General features: G+C 48.7%; 2 protein-coding genes across 13 annotated transcripts; one reads left to right on the forward strand and one right to left on the reverse strand.

Annotated features, from left to right (window-relative positions):
• The first annotated feature begins 117 nt into the window (after positions 1–117).
• Positions 118–17714, forward strand: Ptcd1 (pentatricopeptide repeat domain 1). Of its 5 annotated transcripts, XM_087578227.1 has the most exons (10): positions 157–185; positions 2084–2529; positions 4888–4981; positions 6114–6254; positions 7696–7914; positions 8634–8735; positions 10575–11279; positions 13611–13727; positions 14445–14627; positions 16697–17714. In XM_087578227.1, exons 4-10 carry the CDS (start codon positions 6147–6149, stop codon positions 16868–16870), a joined length of 1608 nt encoding a protein of 535 aa, XP_087434353.1. In that variant the 5' UTR covers positions 157–185; positions 2084–2529; positions 4888–4981; positions 6114–6146; the 3' UTR covers positions 16871–17714.
• Positions 17118–24418, reverse strand: Bud31 (BUD31 spliceosome associated protein). Of its 8 annotated transcripts, none has more exons than XM_087579471.1 (6): positions 24382–24418; positions 23400–23536; positions 22128–22224; positions 19596–19718; positions 18572–18738; positions 17118–17360 (listed from the first exon to the last, which is right to left on the reverse strand). In XM_087579471.1, exons 3-6 carry the CDS (start codon positions 22219–22221, stop codon positions 17310–17312), a joined length of 435 nt encoding a protein of 144 aa, XP_087435597.1. In that variant the 5' UTR covers positions 22222–22224; positions 23400–23536; positions 24382–24418; the 3' UTR covers positions 17118–17309. The 8 variants fall into 8 exon arrangements, with proteins under 8 accessions (XP_087435597.1, XP_087435596.1, XP_087435601.1 ...); XM_087579470.1 differs by having other exon boundaries at positions 22128–22383; XM_087579475.1 differs by having other exon boundaries at positions 24255–24418.
• Positions 24419–24503: the final 85 nt, after the last annotated feature.

Below are 24503 nucleotides of genomic sequence, written 5' to 3' on the forward strand. Positions count from 1 at the left end.
CGCCTGAGCCCGCGCCGGCCCTTTTCCCCCATCCAGACTCAGCCAATCATGTGCAGAGTCCTGCCACTCCTTCAGGCCTGGCTAGCCGCTGACTGGTCGCCTGTTTCTCTCGGTTCCGATTCAGACAGAACATGAGGCGGCGACGCAAGTGCGCCTGCGCGGGACCTTCCTCTTGCGTGCTGAGGGTAAGAACGGCGTCTCTAAGGCCGCTGTCTGTCTACTCTGAGGTGGTCTCACTGCTTAGAACGCTCAGAGTGAGTGTCTGTCTGTTCAGCACTCAAAGGAATCCCGGAAGCCGGGCCGAAATTGGACTTGAGGGACTTTGTCCTAGCTCGGGCGTCAGATGGGAAAATGTAGGCTCTGAAGGCCTGGGGAGAGGAAGCAAGGGGCGACCCTAGGGTCCCAGGTCTCTCTGTGGGTGTATCTCTAATGCAAACGTTTAAAAGACGGTTAAGAGTGTGGCTCAGTTGGTAAAGTGCTTGGGTTCGAGCCCCAGCACCACATAAACCGGTAGTGTTAGTACATGTAATCCCAGTAAGTAGCAAGTGAAGGCAGGAGGATCAGAAGTTCGAGGCCAACCTGCATTACCTGACAGAACGAGTCAACCTAGTAGAGCTAAGCTTTAAAATACCTTCATACCTACTTGCCCTGGTTTTATGTTTTTTTTTTTTTTTTTATTGAAGGGATTCAAATTAAGCAGGCTGAACTCTCGCCCAGCCCAGCCCAGCCTAATAAAATTAGAATGCTAGGAGGGGAGGCTACAGCTCTGTGAGAGAGAGCGCTTATATCCACTCATCCCTGGATGTGAAGTCCAACACAACCTGATTCGTAACCATGCCAACAAACACAAAAACCAAGTGGTGCTTGCTTGCGGTCTTGGCACAAGTGAGGCTAAGATGAGTTTGAGGCTAACCAAGGCTACCTAGGTGGGACCCTGTCTCAAAAGGGTGAGCTAGGGGTGTTTCTCAGCAGTGATGCTCTAAATTCAACCTCCGGTATCACGAAAAAGAAAAAACAAAACCACAAGCTCACATATAATTTTCTGGCTTGTTTGTCTGTTTCTTTCCTTCTTTCTATTTTGGAAACAATATCTCTGTTGTAGCCCTGGCTGGCCTGGAAAGCACATTATGATGTAGACCAGGCTGGTTTCCAACTTCTGTCTGCCTGTCACAGCCTCTGAGTGCTGGGACTTAAGTGTACACCACCACAAGTTGTAAGAAACACATTTCAATACTGAGGGATTGAACCTAGGAACCTAGTGCATGCTAGAGAAGTATTCTACCACAGAGCGACATACGCCCTGATTCCCCTTTGTGCATTTGTAGTCCTTCTGCCTCGGGTTGCTGAGTATCGGGAATTTCAGGCCTGACTAAGGCTTTCTCTTTTGTTATTTGCTGGATTGTTTAGTTTTGGGTTTGTTGTTCTGTTTGTTTGGTTGGTTGGTTGGTTTTGTTGAGACAGGGTCTCACATACCTTGGTTTTATTTGTAGCGGAGGCTAACATTGAGTTCCCGTACATCTTTTTTATTTAAACACATTTATCTAAATATCTATGTGTGTGTTTATGGGCCTTCCACAGCACACGTGTGTGCAGATCAGGGAACAGCTTCTGCTACAAGTTCTCCCAAGTCGGTTCAGGAATGAAACTCAGGTCACCGAGCTCTGCAGCAAACACCTTTATCTGCTGAGACACTCTTGGGCCTTTGTTGCTGTTGAGACTGGAGATCTCTGGGTAACCCTGACTAGCTTGGACTCACTGTGTAGATCAGGCTGATGTTGAACTCGTAGAGATCCCACTGCCTCTGTCTCCCTGGTATAGGGGCTAAAGGTGTGGCCCATCACGTCTTAATCTTATTTTTCTTTTGAGACAATCTCATGAAGCCCAGGCTGGCTTTGAAGTCAATACTGTAGCTGAGGATGACCCCAAATTTCTGACTCTTCTCCCACCTATGTGCTGAGTTCAGCCCATCTCCCACTCCCCACCGTGATCCAGAGCCAGGGCTTTCTAGCTCAGAGCCCACCCTTGTGACTACACTTTCTGACTTTTCATGGAGGCTGATTCAGTTTATTTTTCTTGATTCCAGGCTGCAGTGGCCCAAGGTAGCCAGGGATGGACCTCCTAAGACTCTCCCGGCTCTTTTCTGGCCCCCACCCCATAGGACTGTCTGTCCTTCAACGCCTGGATCTTCTCCGATCTACCCAATGGACAGGAGGCAGGGAGGGACCTGCATGGCTGAGGGCTGCCTCCTGCAGTTCTTCCTCCCACCAGAAGAGAATGAGCAGCCTCTGCTCTGACTCCAGTACTCCTGTGGCGCCTCAGGAGGAGGAAGAAGAAGAGAGCTTTGGGACCCTCTCTGAGAAATTCTCCTCCCGGAGAATATTCCACAAATCAACAGCCCAGCTCTATAACCTGAAACTCAAGGAGCAAGGTGTTGAGGAGGAAGAACTGGAGCCCAGACTATGGCAGGGCGGGAGGAACACTCCATACTGGTACTTCATTCAGTGCAAACGTCTGCTCAAGGAAGGAAAGGTCTGAGATGTAATGGGACTTACCTTGTGTCCCCGGCCCTTTAAGAACTGCTTGACTCTGTGACCTCTGTGTTGGATGCCTATGGGATTTCTGGGAATAGGATAGAGGATATATATATATACACATACATATATATACATACACACATATGTATATATGCTGTCGGGGGGCGGGGGGGCTAGCAGAGTGAGAAGAGAAGCCAGTGAAGGCGTTGTTAGAAGGCAGCTGAGCCAGGAGGAGCTGAGCTGAGCAGATAGGCTAGAACAGTTGTTATAGTTTGGAGCTGCTAGTGTTGGGAAATCTGGGAAGGGGTTGTTAAAGCAGGCTGTTGGGGAACAAAGGGAGGAAGAGTGGGGAGAGACGTTTGAAGGGGCTGGGCTGGGAACTGGGAGGAGGACAGGCAGGGAGTTAAGAGAACTGGTTACTGTCCTATAATAGGCATGTCACGTGAGAACCGTGGGGTCTTCCTTCTCTGGGTTGGCATTTTATGTGGGGCGCACGGCCCTTCAGCTGTTGGGGTGTTCAGTGCTCGGCCCTTGGGTCTCTGTTACTGCTGTTTATGTGGACACGTGAGTGTGTGAGCCATGGTGCACGTGTGGAAGCCCGAGGACGATGGGTAGAGCTGCTTTTTCCTTTCCACCTTTATGGGGGGCCCAGGGATCAGACTCTGGTCAATAACACTGCAAGTGCCTTTATCTGCTGACCCATATTGCTAGCCCCTTACCTATCTTTAACCCACTCCATGGTGGTAACCCCATGAGTTTTCCTGTCCATGCCACATTTCTTTGAGTCATGATTTATTCTTCTCTTAACAATTTGACCTTTAAACTGTTGTGAGCTCTAACTAATTTTCATTCCTTCAAGGCTGTCTTGCTGTTGCTGAATAGCCCTGGCTGATTGGTACTTATTATGTAGCTCAGGATAGCCTAAAACATATAATCCTCCTGTCTCACCTTCTTGAGCACAGGGATGGCCTTTACCTAGCTTACTTTATTATTTTATGCCTTTCTCACAATCTTAACTGGGTAGCCCCGGCTAAACTGGAACTCACACTATGTAGACCAGGCTGGCCAGGAGCTCACAGAACGGTCACTGACTCACAAATACTGGGACTTCAGACATGTAGTAGGACATCTAGCTTATTTTATTTGTTTGGTTTTATTATTTTTTGGTATAGGATTTCTCTCTCTGTCTCTTTGCATTCCTGGCTGTCCTAGAATTCACTATAGAGGCTCAGCTGGCCTTGAACTCAGAGATCTACCTGCCTCTGCTGGGATTAAAGGCATAAACTACAATACCTGATTTATTTGTTATTTTTAATTTTTAAAACACTTTATAAACTTTGTTTTTGTGGGCTTTTGTTTTGTTTTGGTTTGGTTTGGTTTTTTTGATAGGGTTTCTCTGTGTAGCCCTGGCTATCCTGGAATTCACTGTGTAGATCAGACTGGCCTCAAACTCAGAGACCCACCTGTCTCTGCCTTCTAAGTGCTAGAATTAAGTGAGTTTCTACACCATTCTATGCCACTTAGCTCACAGATAAAAGGCACACAGACCTGGTATTTTTTTATATTTTTATTATTTATTTACATGTATATCTGTATATGTGCATGTTCCTGAAGTTAGGAGCATCACTTGGAGCTAGCTGGCTGATGTGGGTGCTGGGAATTGAACTCAGGACCTCTGGGAGAGCAATCAGAGCTTTTTTTTTTTTTTCTTTTTTTCCGGAGCTGGGGACCGAACCCAGGGCCTTGCGCTTCCTAGGCAAGCGCTCTACCACTGAGCTAAATCCCCAACCCCTGCAGTCAGAGCTCTTAACCACTAAGCCATCTCTCCAGCCCTTGGGGAACGTTCTTTACAGCACATTGGATTTTTTATTTTTTTAAGATTTATTATATTTATTATATAGAAGTACACTGTAGCTGTTTTCAGACACACCAGAAGAGGGCATCAGATCTCATTACAGATGGCTATGAGCTACCATGTGGTTGCTGGGATTTGAACTCAGGACCTCTGGAAGAGCAGTCAGTGCTCTTAACCACTGAGCTATTTTACAGCACATTGGTCAATACAGTGCTCATGTCCACACTGCAACCTGATCGTGGAGCACAGAACTCAGCATCTGAATACACAGCAGACAAGACCAACCCCAACACTGATTTTCCTTCTGTGTGTGAATGTGTGCTTACGTTTGTCTGTGCACCCACAGAGGTGAGAGCATTAGGTCCCCCAGAACCAAAGTCACACATGGCTGTGAGCAGCCTGACAAGGGTGCAGGGGATAGAATGTGGGACTCCTGGAAGTTTCTGTGCTCTAAGTTGATGCCATCCCTCCAACCCCCTTATTTATTTCATTTCGTAGATAGAGTCATGTGTCTCCTGGGCTGGCTTTGAAGGATAACCCTAAGCCTGAGCCTGACCCTCCTGCCTCCACCGCCCCGGTGCTGGGAGTACAGGTGTGCACTGCTGTACATAACTACACATCATCACCGCTATGCTGGGGATTGAAGCCAGGGCTTCAGGCAAGCTAGACACAAACTCTGTCAGTTATGGTATAGCCCAGCCCTTCCCCCCTTTAATTGCATTTATTTTAGTGTGTTACCCTGTATTTGTGTGCACTTACACATACCAGGATGCATATACGACAGACAAGGACAACTTAGGGGAGTCAGTTTTGTCCTACCGTGTGGAACCTAAAGACCTAACTCCAGTTGGTAGGCTTGTGGGCAAGCACCCTTGTCCACTGAGCCATCTTGGCTCACAAACACCATTTTATTTTATTTTGGCTTTTCTGAGATGGGTGTATCTATAGCCTATGTTAGTCTTAAGTTTGCTTTGTAGCCCAGGTTAGACCCAGACTCCTGCCTCATCTTTCCATGTGCTGGGATTACAGGCACACATCGTCATGCCCGGCTTATTTCTTTTTCTGTATCTTCTCCAGCTAGAACAGAAGCTTCATGAGCAGGCTTCCTTTTGTACACTACGTCCCCAAGTGAACAGACCTTGTCTGGCTTGTGGGGGACTTAGTAGCAATTATTTAAATGAACAGATAAGAAAAAAGGAGTGAGAGCTGGGTATGGTGGCACCCATCTCTAATCCCAGCACTGAGGCACGCAGATCTATGAAGCTGGGGCTAGCCTGGTCTACATAGTCATACCCTGTCTCCAAAAAAAAAAAAAAAAAAAGGAAATTGGGCTAGGTCTTCAGTGGAGTGGTAAATTGTCTGCTGAGCTTGTGCAGCCTTGGGTAAGATCTTCAGCACTACCACAGAAACAAAGACTAAGGAGTGAGAGCATGTGCAGGGGACAGGGATGGTGTGGGGAATTAGACTGCTTTGGGCAGAAGTTTGCAGTCAGGGAGGAGGAAGCCATCTCCCTGTATCATATCAGAAGGGTCCCTCTACCTCCCACTCTATTCCGGGGGGCCTTTTATTTTGGGTAAGCTTTTTGTTTGTTTTGAGGAAATGTTTCATGAGTGTAGCCTAGAATAGCTTTGACACTCTTACCAAAGGTGTGCCCTGCTCTTCCTGGCTTGCTAAAGGTCTCAGAAGCTGTACTGAGCCCCGTCTCCTGTTGCCTCTCACCCTAGCTTGCAGAGGCCCTGGATCTGTTTGAGAGGCAGATGCTGAAGGAAGAGCGTTTGCAGCCTCTGGAGTGCAACTACACGGTGCTGATCGGGGGCTGCGGGCGTGTCGGGTACCTGAAAAAGGCCTTCAGGCTCTTCAATGATGTGAGTGTGGGTCAGATTAACAGGGCAGAGCCCTGAAGGGCGTGCTGGGTGCAGGTCCTGAGCATGACGTCACGTAATGGGGCAGACGACATGGGCTTGGTGATATTGAATCCAAATTCAGTTCATCTTGGGGCATGAAGTGAGGTGACAGACATGCTTCATTGCTCGGGCTGCGTGGGGTCCCCATGTGCTCTTCCTTCTCCGTCGCCATGCCCAGTTAGTCTGTTCCTCTCACAGACCCCACACTTATTCACACATGCGTCCTGTTTCTGTTTCCTTCATGAATCAAGAAAGAATATTACCCAGGACAGCTGTAGTCTCAAGTAAGAGACAAGCCATCTTTAACTAAGCTAAGGTAGCCCTTGGTCCAGCACGGATGCTGCTAACCCTAGTCCTCATAGTTGGTATACTGTACAGTTCTGACAGACTGTTACCAAAGCAAAGGGGACTTTCTACATTCTCCCTTTCTACATTCATCTGCTTGTTTTTATTTTATGTGCACTAGTGTGTGCATTTGTGTGCATTTGTTTCTGTGCGAGGGTGTCAGATACTGGAGTTCCAGAGAGGTGCGAGCTGTCTTGTGGGTACTGAAAACTGAGCCCGGGTTCCCTTGAAGAGCCATCAGGATTCGTAACCACGGAGCCATTTCTCCAGCTCCTGGTTTTGTTGTGTGTTTTTTTGAGATGGTCTTCCTGTGTAACCTTGGCTAACCTGGAACTCACTGTACAGACGGGGCTGGCCTTGAACTCAGAGAGCTTCTAGTCTGTCTCCTGACAGACTTTTGACAACATGATCGACAAAACTTCACTTTTTGGTGCGGGGTGGGGGGGGTGTTTCAAGACAGGGTTTCTTTATGTAGCACTGGCTGTCCTGGAACTCACTCTGTAGACCAGGCTGGCCTTGAAGTCAGAGAGATGCCTGCCTCTGCCTCCCGAGTGCTGAGATTAAAGGTGTGTGCCACCTTAAGTTCTAAAACTTTACTTCTAAAAGGACAGTTTAGGTGTATGAGTTGTTGTAATAACTTTCCTAAACCATCTCATCCCTGGTTTCTGGGAAGAGTTCACTGGCTCGTGAGCTCTCAGTGAGCACTGGTCCCCCTTTCCCAGAACAGACCCATTCTGTGCCCACCCTGGACAGTCAGGGTGAGCTGGGTAGGCCTCAGGATAGGCACCTGACTCAAGTATGCCAGCTCTAGAATATTCTTTCAAGTGCCCAGGAGGATGGTTTCCTGCTGGCATTTCTGGGAATGTGGGCTCCATTTTTTATAGTCCTCGGGTAGAGTCAGGAATTTGGATACTGTATATGAGGTCCACTTGGGTCAGCCTTAGCTCCCGCGCTAGGTGGATGTGGTAACAAACCTTTCTTGGGGCCTTCAAAGTGGCTGTCAATCTCTGTATCCAGCTTCTCCTAGAACCACCTTCCGTTTTCTCCATGTCAACAGATGAAGAAGAGAGACCTGGAGCCCTCAGATGCCACATACACAGCCCTGTTCAATGTCTGTGCGGAGTCGCCCTGGAAGGACTCTGCCCTGCAGAGTGCACTGAAGCTCCGACAGCAGCTCCAGGCCCAAAACTTCCAGCTCAACCTGAAGACATATCACGCCCTGCTGAAGGTGGCAGCCAAGTGTGCAGACCTCAGGGTGTGCCTGGAAGTCTTCAAGGTGTGGGCTCCCTTCTTTCTTTTCTTCAAAGCCGGTCTGGTCGGACAAATGTGAGAGACTCACTGTCTCCCTACCCCTGAAATGTTCAGGAGAGATGAGACAGCCTGTGCCCTATGCTGGGGATCACACACAAATGCAACAGGACCTTTCTGTGGCCTCAGTCACACAGTGGCGGGCTGTAAGCGGGAGAGAAAGAGGGAGCAGGGCCCTGTACTGAGTGGAAGGATGGGAATTTCTAAGAGGTCCAAGTGTCTTTAAGGAGGTTCTGCCCAACTTGACACTGAAGAGGCTGCTGGTGTACTTGCCCTGTACATGGTTGAAAGATTGTTCAGACATTCTAGAAGGAAGGTGTGTCCTTGCACAGAAGAGGAAACTGAGGCTAAGAAGCTCAGAGCCTTGTCCTTACCCATACCAGGAGTTGGCTGCTGCTGCTGGTGGGTTGTAAAGCTGGTCCTGTGAGTCCAGAGGCTCCAGTACAGGGGCTGCGGGGATCAGCTTTGCACACGCTCTGTGTGTGTGTGTGTGTGTGTGTGTGTGTGTGTGTGTGTGTGTGTGTGTGTGTGTGTGTGTGTGGTGAGGAGTTAGGTGCTTCACTCGGGAGCTGATTCTAACTGGTCCCAGGGCTGTATTCCTTAGAGATGCATGAACCTAGTACTGAACGAGGTCAGACGGGGCCTTGCTATAGGTTCTGAGTGAAACCGCCTTCTCCTTTTTCCCAGGAAATCATCCAAAAGGGGCATGCAGTCACAGAGGAGACCTTCTGTTTTCTGCTCATGGGCTGCATCCAGGACAAGAAGACAGGCTTCCGGCAAGCAATGCAGGTCAGTCTTTTTTTTTTTTTTTTTTTTTTTTTTGGTTCTTTTTTTCGGAGCTGGGGATCGAACCCAGAGCCTTGCGCTTCCTAGGCAAGCGCTCTACCACTGAGCTAAATCCCCAACCCCCATGAAGGTCAGTCTTACCTGGTGCCAGGGGTAGCATTGTTTGGTGTCTTAGTCACTGTTTCTATTCACCATGACCAAGGAGCAAGTTGGGGAGGAGAGGGTTTATTCAGCTTACACTTCCACATTGCTCTTCATCACCAAAGGAAGTCAGGACTGGAACTCACTCAGGTCAGGAAGCAGGAGCTGATGCAGAGGCCATGGAGGGATGTTACTTACTGGCTTGCTTCCCCTGCCTTGCTCAGCCTGCTTTCTTATAGAACCCAGTACCACCAGCCCAGGGACAGCACCACCCACAAGGGGCTGGGTCCTCCCCTCTTGGTTCCTAGTTGAGAAAATGCCTTACAGCTGGGCCTCATGGAGGCATTTCCTCAAGGGAGGCTCCTTTCTTGTGATAACTCCAGCGTGTGTCAAGTTGACACACAGAACCAGCCAGCACATTTGGCTTTTGTTTTTAAATTACATGTATGTGTGTAGGAAGCCAGAAAAGGGTCTCGTGAAGCTGAGTTATAGCCTGTTGAGAGCCACTGCAAGTGGCTGCTGGGAAACATACTCAGGCCCTCTAAAGAGCAGTGCACTCTTACCTGCCAAGCCTCCTCTGCAGGCTGCTGTGCCAGGGTGTTTCATGTCTGCCATCCTGCAGCCTTCATGGATCATTGCAGTGCATGCTCCTTCTCCAGTTTTGTAGACTGCGTGGAAAGGCTGTGGAAACACTGCTCACCAGTGATGCTTTGCCTCACTAAAGACCTTGCCCTAGTAGACATTGACCCTTACAAGGTTTGCCCACCTGGTGCTAACCCTCCAATCCCCATCTGCACACCTCTCTCTGATAAGCTAGGGTGTCTGATGGTGCCCTAGCCCAGCTGTCAAACCAAGAGAGAGGAAGATGAGTGAGTGCCAGGTCTTTAATCCCAGCCCCTGGGAGGCAGAGGCAGCTCTGCGTTTGAGGCCAACCTGATCTACATAATGACTTCCAAGGCTACATAGTGAGAATCTGTCTCAAAAAACCAAACAAACAAACAATAACAACAAAGGGGGCCGGAGAGATGGCTCAGCTTTTAAGAGAATTGGCTGTTCTCTTGTAGAAGACCTGAGTCCAGTCCCCAGTCCACCCACAAAATCTCTTATAACTGCTGAAAAGTGCTCTTGACCTCTGAGCCATCCCTCCAGCCACCATTCTGTTCTTGATTCTGACTTTATTGCATCTTTCTAGCAACTAAGACCATCTCTAAAAATTTTCTTCCTAAAATCCCCAACCCCGATATTTGAATCGGAGTTGGGGATTTAGCTCAGTGGTAGAGCGCTTGCCTAGCAAGCGCAAGGCCCTGGGTTCAGTCCCCAGCTCCAAAAAAAAAAAAAAATTATTTGAATCAAGTTAGAAATTCTATAGAGTCATTTCCTATTTGTCTATATAGCATCACTATAAGACAGTACATCTTCATGGGACTGCAGAAATCTGCTCAAAAGGGCGGGTCAATACCTAGTGATGCTATATGTTTAGTAATAACAGGAAAAGCATATTAATAGCAGGAATCTTTCCTTAGATTTCTCATGGGCGTGGGCTAAAGGAGCAGATTGTTGTGGATTTTAATCCAAGCCAGAATCATCTAAGGAAGATCGCCTGTCAGTTTCTAGCTTCTCCTGTGATGGCTTGTGGCAACAGGACTTGAAGGCCTGCAGGGGGCAAGAACATGCAGTGCTAGCATTTGTTTGTTCCTTCAGGTGTGGCGGCAGATGCTGAGTCTGGGGATCAAACCAAGTAGGCATGGCTACAACCTCCTGCTGGGGGCAGCTCGAGACTGTGGTCTGGGGGACCCAGAGGTTGCCTCCAGGCTGCTCCTGACGTCCCAGGAAGAGACCATCCTGCTCCAGCCCCCAACAGGCAGGCGTCTGGCAGGAGGGAAAGTCCAGGCCAAGACAAGGCATGGTGTGTCTGTCAAACATGTGGAAGCACTCGAGAGGCAGCTGTTTCTGGAACCTTCTCACAAACTCGAGGGGCCACCAGCCTTTCCTGAGGCCAGGGAAACAAGCAGGACCCAGCCTGAGGTAGAAACCAAGGCAGAACCTGGCCACATGGGAGCCCTCGCCCCACTGGCCCTGAAGCCTCCCGACTTGGAGCTGCAAGTCAATCTCCTAAGTCTTGGGGCTCTGTCTCCTGCTGTGGTCTCCTTTGGGACAGTGGCCACACCTGCTGATAGGCTGGCTTTGATGGGGGGCCTGGAAGGCTTCCTGGGCAAGATGGCAGAGCACAGGCTCCAGCCAGACATCAAAACCCTTACTCTGCTGGCTGAGGTGGTGGAACCGGGGAGCCCCGCAGAGTCCTCACTGCTGTCCATCCTGGACAGGCATAGGGTGGAGGCTGACATAACCTTCTTCAACACACTGATAAGGAAGAAGAGCAAGCTGGGAGACCTGGAGGGAGCCAAGGTAAGGGGCTATCTCCTGGGGACTCCCCTCTCTACCCTCTCTGACTTTCAGATTCTAGATCCTAACTTACTAGTCAGCACACATGTTCTAGGCCTGGCCATATGTCAGGCTAGGAATTGAGCCACAAGCCAGCCAGCTGCACCGCACGCAGCCCTACCAGCCAGAGGAAGGGGATGCAGGGCATTCATGGAGAAGGGTCCTGCTGACATGCTGGGATGCTGGGCTCCCAGAGGACCGGCCTGTCATTGCACCGTTACACTGAGGGGTGGTGCATAAGATGGGTAGGCACTTAAGGAACAGGACTATAGAGTTGTTGAGTGGGCTTAAGAATCCTCATGAGGGCTGGGGCTTTTCCAGAGGTACTGAGTTCAATTCCCAGCAACCACATGGTGCCTCACAACCATCTGTAATGGGATCTGATGCCCTCTTCTAGTGTGTCTGAAGACAGCTACAGTATACTCACATACATAAAATAAATAAATCTAAAAAAAAGAGAGAGAGAAAGAAAAAGAGGAATCGTCATGAACTGGAAAGATGACTCAGTGGTTAAGAACACTGGCTGGTCTGGCTTCCATGGGCACTAAGCATTCAAGTGGTAAATGCAGGCAGAACAGCTGTACATGTTTTTAAACAGTGTCACTATGGGGAGGATGAGGCTAGCTCAGGTGGTGAAGTGCTTGTCTGGAATACACACAGTTCTGGGATCCATTCCTACCACTGCATAAACTGGGTCTGGCGATGCTCATGTAATCCCAGGAGATGGGGATCGGAGGCTAGAGGGTCAAGGATTAAGGTCTTCCTTGGCCTTACAACCCAGGTAGGGTCGCCCTCGCTGTGATGAGACACCACACCTCAGCTATTTGAGAAGGTTTTATTCAGCTTCTGCTCCCACATTCATAGTCTGTCACTGAGGGAAGTCAGGTCGGGCACTCACACAGGAACCTGGAGGCAGGAACTCATGCAGAGGCCACAGAGGGTCCTGCTTACTAACCATGGCTTGCTCGGCCTGCTTTCTAATAGAACCCAGCACAAGGCTGGCACCACCCTCAGCGGCGTGGGCTTTCCCCCAACAGTCAGTAATTAAGAGAATGCCCTCCAGCCCCATCTTAGGTAGGTCTTTTCTCCATCAAGATTCCTACCTATCAGATAACTCTAGCACGAGTCAGGTTGGCATGAAACAATCCAGCAGGCCAAACTGAAAGTTCACTGCCAGCTTATGATCTTACATAAATAAATAAATTAAATAAATAAATAAATAAGAGAAAAGGGCAGGGGGACTCGGTATGGGGGTGCACTTGGAGGTGGAGGTAGATGGATTTTCAAGTTTACTAGTGAACCCCAGACCAGCTGACGCTTTGTAGTGAGACCCTGACTCAGCACCTGAGCCCAACCCACCCCCTCTCCCCAACCCCAAGGAAGGTGCCATGAGGCACCCTAGTATATGTCCAGCATCTTCTGACCTTCCTCATCCACATTCAGGTCTATCTGCTTCTGTCCTGGTTAGACCAGGAGGCACCTCCTGGTTATGTGGCTTTCTCCATCTCAGAGACAATAAATAGCCAGGCCTCTTACAGGGTTTTGTTCACTTCCATAATCAGGTTTGGTTTGGTTTGGTTTGGTTTCTGGTTTCTGTGTAATAGCACTGCAGCCCTGGAACTCACTCTGTAGACCAGGCTGGCCTCAAACTCACAGAGACCTGACTGCCTCTGCCTCCCGGATGCTGGGAATAAAGGCGTGTGCGGCTGCGTGGCTCACAGTTTGTATGTAATGCTTGCTTTGACAGCGTCTGAGGGCCAAGGGTAACAGAAATGGTGATAGTGCAGACTGCTCCTTCCTCTGCACAAGCTAAGAGAGCAGAGTCCTTCCTTCCCTGGGGCCCTCCCAGGCTTGTACCATAATGGTCAGTGCTGCTTCCTGCCCTGTATCAGGAGCTCCTAGGTTTTTGGGCCATTGCAGGGATGGGCAGCCAAGCAACATGAGACAGAGTAGGAAGGGCAGATAAGAGAAGGACATTTGGGGGTTGGGGATTTAGCTCAGTGGTAGAGCGCTTGCCTAGCAAGCGCAAGGCCCTGGGTTCGGTCCCCAGCTCCGAAAAAAAAGAAAAGAAAAAAAAAAAAGAGAGAGAGAGAGAGAGAAGGACATTTGAGATAAAGGGGATGAGCTCTTGAGTGCCAAGCTGAGACCAGGATTGCCATACCGTCAGCTGAAGGAGTCAAGGGGCCTCTAAGTAGAGTTGTGTTCCTGGGTCTCCAGCATACAACGGAGTGATTCATCAGAACAACAGGCCAGAGCTTGGGGGTCACAGGTGACAGTTGCATGTCTACCTTACAGGCACTGTTGCCAATTCTGGCAAAGAAGGGAATTGTCCCCAATCTGCGGACTTTCTGCAATCTGGCCATTGGGTGCCATCGACCCAGGGATGGTATGCAGCTGCTTGCAGACATGAAGGTGAGGGGCCCAGGCCCAATCCTGAACCTCCTGTCCACAGTTTTGGGAGAACTCTGGGATTTTCAGGAAGAAAGTTGTTGGGAAAATGAGGTCCAGCAGGATCAGATAAGTATGGGGTGAGGCAAGTGGGATAGCACTGCCTTAAACCACCATACAAACTGGCCCTGAGAACTTGAAGTTGGTGTTGGTTCAGATGGAGAGGTGTGACTGGGGCTGAGCCCCAACATCCTGGAAGGATGGACCCGAAGCCCTGGGGACAAAGGGTAGTTTTCACAGCCCTGGTCCCTCTGGTGCACTCTCTCTCTCTCTCTCTCTGACCCTCACGAGTGCTTGCTGAGTGGAGTTCATTCAGCCCCAGCAGTGGCCACTTCCTAAGGACCAAGTCCACACATTCTATCACCCAAGTAATGTTGGCTGTTCTGGGTTCTCTGGCACCTGGTGATGACAGTGGCCACTAGTAAACTCCAGCCAGGAGTGAGGAGGTGCGTCACGCCTCATCTCGTCTGTCTGTTGACCCCTGTGCAGTCGTCTTACTTCCCAAATAGGGCATACTTGTTTTGTGTCTGTGGAGGGCTGAAAGGCGAGTTGTGGCTGCATGGCCCACCCTTGTTCTGTGACTACTCTGTGGAGCAGACTTGTCTGTGGACCTGGCATAGCACATGCTTTGTCCTACCAGCCACCACCCTGCTGACCATGTTCATGACCTTCGCGTTCTAGAAGTCCCAGGTGACCCCGAACACCCACATCTACAGCACCCTTATCAACGCAGCCCTCAAGAAGCTGGACTACACCTACCTCATCAGCATCCTGAAGGACATGAGACGGAACAGCGTCCCGGTGAACGAAGTGGTCATCCGCCAGCTGGAGTTTGCAGCCCAGTACCCTCCCACCTTTGACAGGGTATGTGCACCGTCAGTACGCACTGTCGCCTCAGCCACTGCCAACTCTGGCTTTGACCTTTGGGTCTTCACATTCATTTCCTTGCTCAAAGTTGTCCAACAGCTTTTCTTAAGAGAAACCCAAGGCCCTGAGCCACATGGACTCCCCTGGAGCTAACAGGGGGTGGTGTGTGTGCCTGGTGTGGTCCTGTAGAAGTGTGTTCTCTCAGTCACTAAGCCATCTCTCTGGCCCACTTCTTGTTTTTATTAGAGTCAGATAACTCAGGCTGGCCATGACCTACTGATTCTCCTGCCTACATCTCTCAAGTGCTGGGATTACAGGTGCACACCATTCTGTCCAGTCTAAGTACCTCTCACAGATCCAGCTCCCCTCCCCCCACATACCACAGTCTGTGATACCATGGTTTATTGTGTTTACACTTGGTTCTTGTCTTGACTGAACCATCTGGGCTTAGAAAGGTCCCCTGCCTGTTCACCCGGTTCCCGGTGCCTAGGGGTTGATTGGTGCTCAGTACTCGTTCTGACTGCGGCTATGTACACGTTACCACCTGAAGGACATCAGGCTCCTTTGGATTGGGGCTGTCGAGTCAGGCCCTGTGCTCTGTCTCCAGAGCATTGATGGCAACTCTGGCCTGAATGACCACAAACTACAGGAGGGAAGGGCCAGTGAATGGGTAAGAGCACACTTAAGTGCTCAAGGACCAGCTGCATGTGTGACACTTGCTGAGAAAGAATGAGTGTCAACAGAGCAGGCTATGCGGAGCACCAGGCACACCTGGGCGTCTGTAGGTCACCTTCTTGTGGCCTTTTAAAAATATAGATGGGTATCTTTTGAAATAGGGTTTCTGTGTAGCCCCGACTGTCCTGGAACTCACTCTGTAGACCAGGCTGGCCTTGAACTCAGGTCCATCTGCCTGCCTGTGCCACCAGCGTGTGTGGGTGTCCTGCTTGTCTGTGTAGTGTGCAGTACCTGCAGAGGCCTGATCTTTTCAAACTGTGGAGTCACGGGTAGTTTTCCTTCATATTATGGGTACATGGAGTGGAACCAGTCGAGGCTCTTAACTGCCAAGCCCTCTCTCTAGCTAATAGACTGTTCTCAATTCCATGCTGTAGATAACTTAATAGATGGGTTCACAGTCCCGGTGCATAGAAGGGCATTAGTGCCGCTGAAGACCTGAGACACTTTAAAGCCTTCTAGCACTCTCTACTTTGCTGAGACAGCATCTCTTAGACACCGGAGCTCATCAGCTTGACCAGCCTTGCTGTCTTCTCCTGTCTATCTACCTAGCTCAGGGGCTGGCAGGCATGGGTACTGGAGTCTCAACTTGTCGTCGTGCTTGCATGGCAAGCGCTGAGCCATTTCTTCAGCACATTTAATCTCTTTATTATTTTCTAGACATGGTCTCTGTGTAGGCCTGGCTATTTTAGAACATGTACACTGGGCTAGCCTCTAACCTAGAGCTCTGCCTGCCTCTGCTATCCGAATGTTGGGAACAAAGGTCTGCCTCTCCATGCCCAGCTTATAACACACTTAAACCTTTTAAAATGTTTGTGTTAACAATGTTTGGCTTATTTTTCCCATGGTGCTCCTGTCATCGGTTTCAAACTCATCACGGGTTTCCTCTCTGCAAGGAGATGCTGCCGTGATCCAAGGTCAGAAGGACAGCAACAGTTCAGCAAAACAGAGGCAGAGTCAGGGGATGCCTCAGTTCTGTCTGTGGGGCTGAGGTGACTCCCATGGTCTAGGCACACTACAGTGTTTTTAGAATGTTAGACAAAGGGTGGTCTGGCCTACTCCCAAATAATAGACTTTCTAGAAATTGGCCCTTTATAGCAATGAATCTAATGTCAAATTATTTCATAGTCTCCTTGAGGAAAGAACAAGGGTCAGCTGCTGTGACTTGGGGTAGCTTTGGGTGACATGCAGTAGCTCAGATTGGCTGAAAATTTCTGAAAGCTCCGCTTTCTTAGCACGGTCAACATTCATTGTACAAAGTGATGGGTTTCATAGTGAAGCTTTTGTCCCTACGTCACTCACATTGAAATAATCCTGTGCATTTCTACTTACAGTACAAAGAAAAAAACACCTACTTGGAGAAGATTGATGGCTTTCGGGCTTATTACAAGCAGTGGCTGAAAGTGATGCCAGCAGAGGAGCCCCCCCACCCCTGGCAGGAGTTCCGGGACAAGCCTGTCCGGGACCAAGTCATCACTGAGAATGCTGGAGGCCTCAGGGATGGATGACGAAGCATGCTGCTATGACAAGTACCCAGCCTTCGCACTGCTGCTGGAGCCCAGGAGTCCCTTTAGAAGCCAAGATTACTCCAGAGGCGCCATAGCATTTCACAGGCATAGGTGTAAGGACAAATGCTGGGCTCGGGATGCTCACATCCTAGCAGGCCTCAGATCAGGCCAAGACATGTTGATGGACAACGACACAGAGCCATTCCCTGCATTCCACAGCCTGCTGCTCTGAAAGAAAGACTGTAGCTAAGAGGTCTAAAGGTTTTATTTTTACAGATCTCAGCTGGTGAACACTAAAGCTGTCACCTGTAGAGCTCATGCTTCCCCTGGGTCTTTTCTCTGAGTGCCACTCTGAGAAGAGTTGCTTCAGGAGGCAGTGGCCCAATAAGCAGGAGCCCAAGGTCCAAAGTCCAAGATGCAGAGGAGTCAGGGGCGTCAGTCAACCAGAGCAACCCCGGCAGCCACAGTGCGTGCACTCGATGATGCGACCCTGTAAGAGAAGAGGACCGTTTGAATACACTGCCTCAGCCCTGCACACTCCTACAGGAGCCTGCTCGACAGGGGGCTAGTGGAACACTCCCTCCCAGAGCATCTTTACCAGACACTTCTAGCTGGGCACTTCGGCTCCTTTGTGAAATGGAAAGTTACTACTAAAGTCAGTGTCTGTGTGCAGCTGCTATAACAAGCCAAATTTACCACAAAGAATCGTGGGTCTGCCGCTACACTGAGAGCTAAAGCCTGAGTTCTTGAGGCTACCTGGGGACTGGAGCAATGTGTCTTTATCTCCTTTTCTGGAAACCATGAGCCCATTCTAAACAAATAAAGTTCTCTGGTGAAGCTGTTAGATCTGTTTTAACTGAGAGTCTCATAAAGCATGACCCTAATTTTCTGGTCCTGCCAGCAGCTGCTGAGTGCTAGGATTCTGTAGGACAGCTGGCTCTGTGGGGCACTGGAGATGGAACCTGGGGCTTCTAGGACTTCATGCATTCTAGGGGGCCCTCTACCAACTAAGGCTACAATCCAGCACTGAAGCTCAGTTAAACCTGAACCCACAGGCTGGGTCACCAAGAGCTTCTTGGGAAGCAGCTATCACTCACTAGGCATGGCTAAGCACATCCATACATAGCCCCACCCTTGGCAGAGGACAGAGCTACCTGTTGGGCTGAGGCCATCTACATTTAATGAAAAGCAGTACTCTACTGCAAGAGTCTGGAGACTGCAGCCCCGCTACTGTGCACTAGCACTGTAACCAGCACTGTTGCTGGGTGCCTGGCCTACCCTTGAAACCATTTTTCCCTTTTGAAGCAGGATCTCAGTTCTAGTCCAGGATGGCCTCAACCTCCTAAGTGCTGCGATTAAAGGCATGAGCTATCCCCCCTGGCTTTGGAACAAAGTTCTAGCAGAAGCCATGTAGAGGTTAATGTCCCTGTGAGCCTAGTGGGATAGGTTACCTGACAGCCAGCCTCACTAGCATAGCCCTCCCATCACCTCGGAGCTACTGCCACCACTCCTCCCCCTAAGGAATGAGGTCCGCCCGCTTCAGTTCTCTGCCCACCAGCAGTACAGATCCCATCTGGAAAGGATCCCTGATCAGGACTCACTTTTGAGAAGGGCTCTAGTGACAAAACTACTTCTCAAAATACCTCTAACTAAGGCCACGCTTTAAACAGAAAACCACCCCATCCAGCCGTCAGGCATTACCACTTCCAGCTTGCTCTTGGGAACCCGGCAAATGCAGTTGGTGCCGAAGTTGGTGTCTCGAGTCTGGATGCAGCGTAGACAGCATAGATTCTCATAGCCCTGCTTCTTCCACTTCGCAATCAGGTTTTTGTCTGCATAGCCTTCTTTAATGCAGTATTCATAGAGTTCTGTCAGAAAGTTGGGGACAAGACATCAGAATGTGGTATAACACACTTGCCTTCACCGTGAGCTAAAAGGAAAAGATAAGTTGATAATGGTGGCACAAGCCTTTGATCCCAGCCCTTGGGAGACAGAACAGAACAATCTCTGAGGTCCAGGCCCGGCTGGTCTGTGAACTGAATTTTAGGAGAGTTATGACTACATAAACCCTGTCTCAAAAAAAAAAAAAACAAAAAAAAACAAAAAAAAAAAAAAAACACAACTAAAAACCAACAAAAGCCAATAATCCCAGAATGAGCAGAGGCAGGTGGAGCACTGAGTTCCAGGCCAGTCTGTATATAGTAAGCTCCATGCCAGCTAGGGCTACACAGTGTAACCTTATTTCAAAAACACACACACACACACACTCTCTCTCTCTCTCTCTCTCTCTCTCTCTCTCTTTCTCTCTCTCTCTCTTCATCTTCCATGGTAAGAAAACTGGTGCTTGATGGGTTTATAAAGGTAACGATTAATTTCTGTTTTTGGGCCCAGGATCTCACATTAGTCACGGGTTAGCTGGACTCCCTAGTCTTCCTGCCTCTGCCTCCCGAGTGCTGGGATTGAGGTGTGCGCCACCATGCCCAGCCTTTTATGAACCACTGTATCAATCCTGAAAGCCACTCGTACAAAAAAAGGCAAGATGGCTCAGGGGCCAAGACTGCTTTCTACACGGGCCTAATGACCTGAATGTGATCCCCCAGACCCACACGGCAAGGAGGTCGTCCTGCGCTTCCCACGGAAGCCATGGCACACGCTCGCTCACCTCCACGTGTGTGCACACACAGGAAAGGCTTAAAAGGTTAAGGAATTCGGTCAGTCACTTTACCTCTGCTTATGGCTTTCCTCTTGTAAAAGAGGTCGAAGATGTAGCGGGTTTTCTGGTGATGGATCCTGAAGATGGGCCACAGAGACTCCACCTTCCTCTTCCCCTCATGGGGTTCAGTTTCAGCTGCGGAGAGAACGCGTGGGTGCGTCTTAGAGTTGTTTCCCTAGCTACAACTGACCTCTCCTATACCCATGCAGATGGTAAGGAGAAAACGAACAATTAAAAGGGCTGACAAGAACCTAGAACCCTCATCCTTCCAGCAAAATGCAAAATGATGTAGAAAATGTCTGGTAATTCCCCAAGAAGTTAGAGTTACCATGAATCTAGGAATACATCAAAGAGCGCTGGAAATACTCTCACTCCACACACACTCACAGTCCAACACTTTTCAGAGTTGTGCTAAGAAATCTCTTAGCAACTCTGACTAAGTTCTGAGTATTTTACAGTCTGTAGCACAATCAGTTGAGAAAAGAGGAAACAAGGTTAACATTGTTTTAATTTCTGCCGCAGGTATCCCCTCATAGATTAGCTATAAGCAGGTATCCCAAAGATTGTTTTAAACAGAAATCCAACAGGAGCTGAAGAGAAGACTTCGTGGTTAAGAGCACTGGCTGTTCTTAGAGAACCCAGGTTCTTTTTTTTTTTTTTTTTTTTTTTGGTTCTTTTTTTCGGAGCTGGGGACCGAACCCAGGGCCTTGTGCTTCCTAGGCAAGCGCTCTACCACTGAGCTAAATCCCCAACCCTCCCCCCCCTTTTTTTTTTAAGATTTATTTATTTTATTTATATGAGTTCACTGTAGCTGTCTTCGGACACACCAGAAGAGGGCATCGGATCCCATTACAGATGGTTGTGAGCCACCATGTGGTTGCTGGGAATTGAACTCAGGACCTCTGGAAGAGCAGTCAGTGCTCTTAACTGCTGAGCCGTCTCTCCAGCCTGAAAGCCCAGGTTCTATTCCCAGCACTTAGCTCATAACTAAATATATTTAAAAAAATATCTATTTAAAAAAAATATTTCAGGGGCCCATGGGCTAGAACAGGGGAAGGGTGCTGCTCCCAAAGCTTGCTCCCAAGCAGGTAAGAGTCTGATCCCCAGAACTCGCATGGAGAGAACTGACTCCTCTAACACTACACACTAACTTTGTAGTGTACTACCCTCCTTGCCACACACACAAATACCAATTTAGTAGTCACACTGCAAGATGGCTTTTAAAGTTATCATCTTGCCAGGACCTGGAATCACTAAGGGAGCCTCACCCAGGGAATGAGCTCAATCATGTTGGCCTGCTTGAGGTAGAAAGACAGACTGAACATGGTCATCACTCAGATGTTGGAGGCGTGAGGCCTGAACTGTATAAGAGTGAAGAAAGCTAGTTGGTTGAACTTCTGTATTAAGTGATCAGCATGTGTTCATTTCTCTCTCTACTCTTAAGCTTCTTATATTTAGTTTTGTGTATGTGAGTGTTTTGCCGGCATGTATGTATGTGCACTAGTGTACCTGCTGCCCATGGATGTCAGAAGAGGTGTTGTTGGCAAGAGCAGTCAGTGGTGTTGACCACTGAGCCATTGCTCCAGCTTCCTTCCCTGCTTCTGACTGTGGCCGTGATATGCTTAGGACTGCCTTGACATCCCCTCGATGACAGACTGCTGTAACCTGGGATGTAGGCCAAATAAACCTTCCTTCCCTATGCTGCTTTTGGTCCGGTGCTGCATCAGTCGCAGCAGTTACCTAGGACAGACTGTGCTCATCCAAGCTTAGCATATCCTTTGACAGAATTTCCAATGATAAGCAAGCCGGCTGTAAAGGCTTCTGAAGCACGAGAGTGCCATGGTGCCGGGTTGCAGAAACTGCTACACAGTGAAGACCATGAGATAAAGACTGCAAAGACCCACCAAAAGGATGTGAATATTCTCTGTGAACTCTGTGGCAGAGTTCTAGGACAGCCCAAGCTAGAGTTTCAGAAAGAAAAAGGGGCATGAATAAAAAGACTTCATAATGGGGCAATTCCCAGCACCCATGTCAGGGTGACTTATAACTGCTTGTGACTCCAGCTTTAGGAGTTCTCACACCCTCTTCTGCCTTCTCCAGGCTCCTGTACTCACATGAATACAGTCCCCCGACCCCACCCCCAAAGTAAAATAAAAATCTAAAAAAACCTCCTCAGTGAGCTGGGCACTGTGGGACACACCTTTAATCCTAGTGCTAGGGAGACAGAGGCAAGAAGCTTGAGTTTGTCTCCAGGACAGTCAGAACTGTCTGCTGGAGACCCTGCCTTCATCAAAACACTAGAAGTGAAAAAAAGGCACCGATCTCTCACAAACACACTAATAATAGAACAACAACAACCCTTTTGGGGAGGGACAATATTCTCATTAATGTTATCTTATCTTACTCTTCAAAACTTTCAAGCACCCTGAGCTGATAAAACACGACCAATTTGCTACAAGCCTCAGTGTTTTTCTCTCTTTCTATTCTTGGAGACACTGAGCCTTTACACTGTCCAGCACAGCCAGGCAGGAGGACTCTACTCACCTTCTCTCATCTTTTGATCTAGTTCATCCAACGTTGGCTCGATCAGCTCCCAGCCATCTGGAGGTGCTTTCCGGCTTCTTTTGACTTTGGGCATCTCCTAGCAAGATAGCTTGTAAAGATCTACAAGAAAATCAACTGCTTTCTGAGTCTCAGGCTGCCAAAGAGCTTGGCAGCCATTCCTCTGCTCCTCCAGCTGTCAAGCTCAGGGAGTGTGACGTACGTTCTGCCCTTGAGTAACCACGTGTTGTCTCTGCCCCTATTTCAGACCAAAACAGGTGTCTCAGTATCCTCCCCAGCCTCTTCTCAGGGCGTGGGCTGTTCCCACCCCCAACACACACACATAGGGAGGAAAAGAACAGCAAAGCAACCCAAGAATAAAAACACTGGAAGCCTTGCTTGAGATCTGCTGGTCTGCTAGAATCTATTATCTACCTCATGATATAAAAGTATCTACGATAAAAAAGGAGAAGCCAATATTATCAGAACTTCAGCCGCAGAAAGCTCAGCCATGGAGAGAAAGTTCAATCAGGAGATCTGACGGCTTCAGTTTCCTCACTCAGCTTCTGCTAGGGCTGTGAGCAACAGAACTGATGGTGTCATCTCTACTTGTTACAATTTGTTCTTTTGCTCGGAAGCCTCATCTGAGCTATCTCTATATTTACATCCGGAACTCTATTGGGCGCTCCAGCTGGATGCCTTAAAGTGGCGTCCCCAGTTGATTTCTGCTGGATGCTTTATTATCTACCCTGCCCTCCCGATTCTCTCTAGCCGTTTTTTTTTTAAAGATTTATTTATTTATCTCATGTATGAATACACTGTAGCTGTCTGTCTTCAGACACACCAGAAGAGCACCAGATCCCATTACCCATGGTTGTGAGCCACCATGTGGGTGCTGATATTTGAACTTAGGACCTCTGGGAGAGGCTGAGCCATCTCTGCAGCCCACCATTTTTTCTTTACTTGGGACTGCTATCTACATAATAAACTCACTCATTCCGACCAATAGTATACATGTCCACAGTAGATCATCCTCCAGAAGGCCCTAAACAGCTACTTAGCTTCCCTACATGGGAATGGTGACACACACAGGTATTATCCAAGCATGTGTGAGGTGGGGTTGTAAAGACTCAAGGCCAGTTTCGGGTATATGGTGAGTTTGAGCCCAATCTAGATTACATGAGACCCTATCCTTTAAAGCAAAAAAAAAAAAAAAAAAAAAAGAAAAGAAAAGAAAGAAGGAAGTTAGGAAAGAAGAAAAAGAGTGCATAATACCTTTCGGTCTCTTTCCTATAAGAGTAATATAAAAATCCTTGCTCTTCGCAGTTATGAGCCTGTGTTCTCGTCCAGATTTACCAATTATTCTATGTCTTTGGGGGAGATCAGTTTTCCTCTTCAGTCTTGTGTCTCATCTGTAGATTAAAGAGCAGTAGATTACGCCTGTTAAATAACTGCCAAAATCTCTCTTTTTGGAACAACAAAGCAGGCCAGTCAAAATCTAAATAGAAAAGTCTTTTTATTTCAAATTACATAAAGCTTTCTAGCTGGTAAAGAGAAACCTATAAGCTGAATCATCTGTTCAAAAATGTATTTAGTCTCTTCCACTGTATGGTGACTGACACTTTACAACCCCCCACCACACACACACACACACCCCTCAACAATTTAATAAATGAAAAATCAAACTCTAAGAGGTGGACTCGGGGTCACTTTGCTGAGAACTGGAGAATATAACAGATTAGAAGCTCCCGACTTCCCCATCAGTGGTCTTTGCTCTGGTTTTTCCAGCGCTTATGTTAAGAGATGGATTGAATCTGAGCCCTTCCCAGGGCGCGCAACTGGATTAGAGAATCACTTTCTCCTGACCTAGGAGGATTCAACCCGAGAGATTCTCGGGTCCGGGGAGAGGTAAAACGAAGAGTTGATCGTATCAGGAGGAAAGAGGTGTTGGGCTGTTTATAGACGTAGAAGAGTTCGGGAAAAGAGATGAACTAGAGCGAAGTTACGGACCGAACAGTGGCAAGAGCAGCATCTGAGGAAAAAAAGCGGTATTTATACAGAAAACGGCCCCGGAAGAGAAAACGACGTGGGAAAACACAGAGGGAGGGAGAGAAAGAGCCCCAAGTTTACCATCCCCTATGCAGAACGAGTCATCGGGGACTCCAGCCTCTGCTGCTTAAGCAGCTCAGACAGCCCTCCTGGCCGTAACTATTGCCAAAAGGTACAATATTCAAGAACGGAGCAGGTAAACACTCACCGGAAACTCAAGCACCTAGGAACGCCGCTTCTTTATTGACGGCTTCCGCTCCGGTGAGAAACTCTTCAGAATAAGGCCCTCGCGGGGCCCCGCCCACCTCGCCCAGAGATTGCGTCATCTTA

Source organism: Rattus norvegicus, chromosome 12 (genome assembly GCF_021556685.1).
Source record: "Rattus norvegicus strain SHRSP/BbbUtx chromosome 12, alternate assembly SHRSP_T2T, whole genome shotgun sequence".
NCBI lineage: Eukaryota > Metazoa > Chordata > Mammalia > Rodentia > Muridae > Rattus > Rattus norvegicus.

What these genes read in the sequence shown, in the direction of transcription:
- Ptcd1 (XM_087578227.1), top strand. Translation starts at nt 6,147, where the DNA reads ATGCTGAAGGAAGAGCGTTTGCAGCCTCTGGAGTGCAACTACACGGTG. An exon ending in TGTGCCTGGAAGTCTTCAAG is followed by an intron (nt 7,915 to 8,633) that starts GTGTGGGCTCCC and finishes CCTTTTTCCCAG; the next exon opens with GAAATCATCCAAAAGGGGCA. An exon ending in GCTTCCGGCAAGCAATGCAG is followed by an intron (nt 8,736 to 10,574) that starts GTCAGTCTTTTT and finishes TTGTTCCTTCAG; the next exon opens with GTGTGGCGGCAGATGCTGAG.
- Bud31 (XM_087579471.1), bottom strand. Translation starts at nt 22,221, where the DNA reads ATGCCCAAAGTCAAAAGAAGCCGGAAAGCACCTCCAGATGGCTGGGAG. An exon ending in GAGGAAAGCCATAAGCAGAG is followed by an intron (nt 18,739 to 19,595) that starts GTAAAGTGACTG and finishes ACTTTCTGACAG; the next exon opens with AACTCTATGAATACTGCATT. An exon ending in CCAAGAGCAAGCTGGAAGTG is followed by an intron (nt 17,361 to 18,571) that starts GTAATGCCTGAC and finishes CTTCTCTTACAG; the next exon opens with GGTCGCATCATCGAGTGCAC.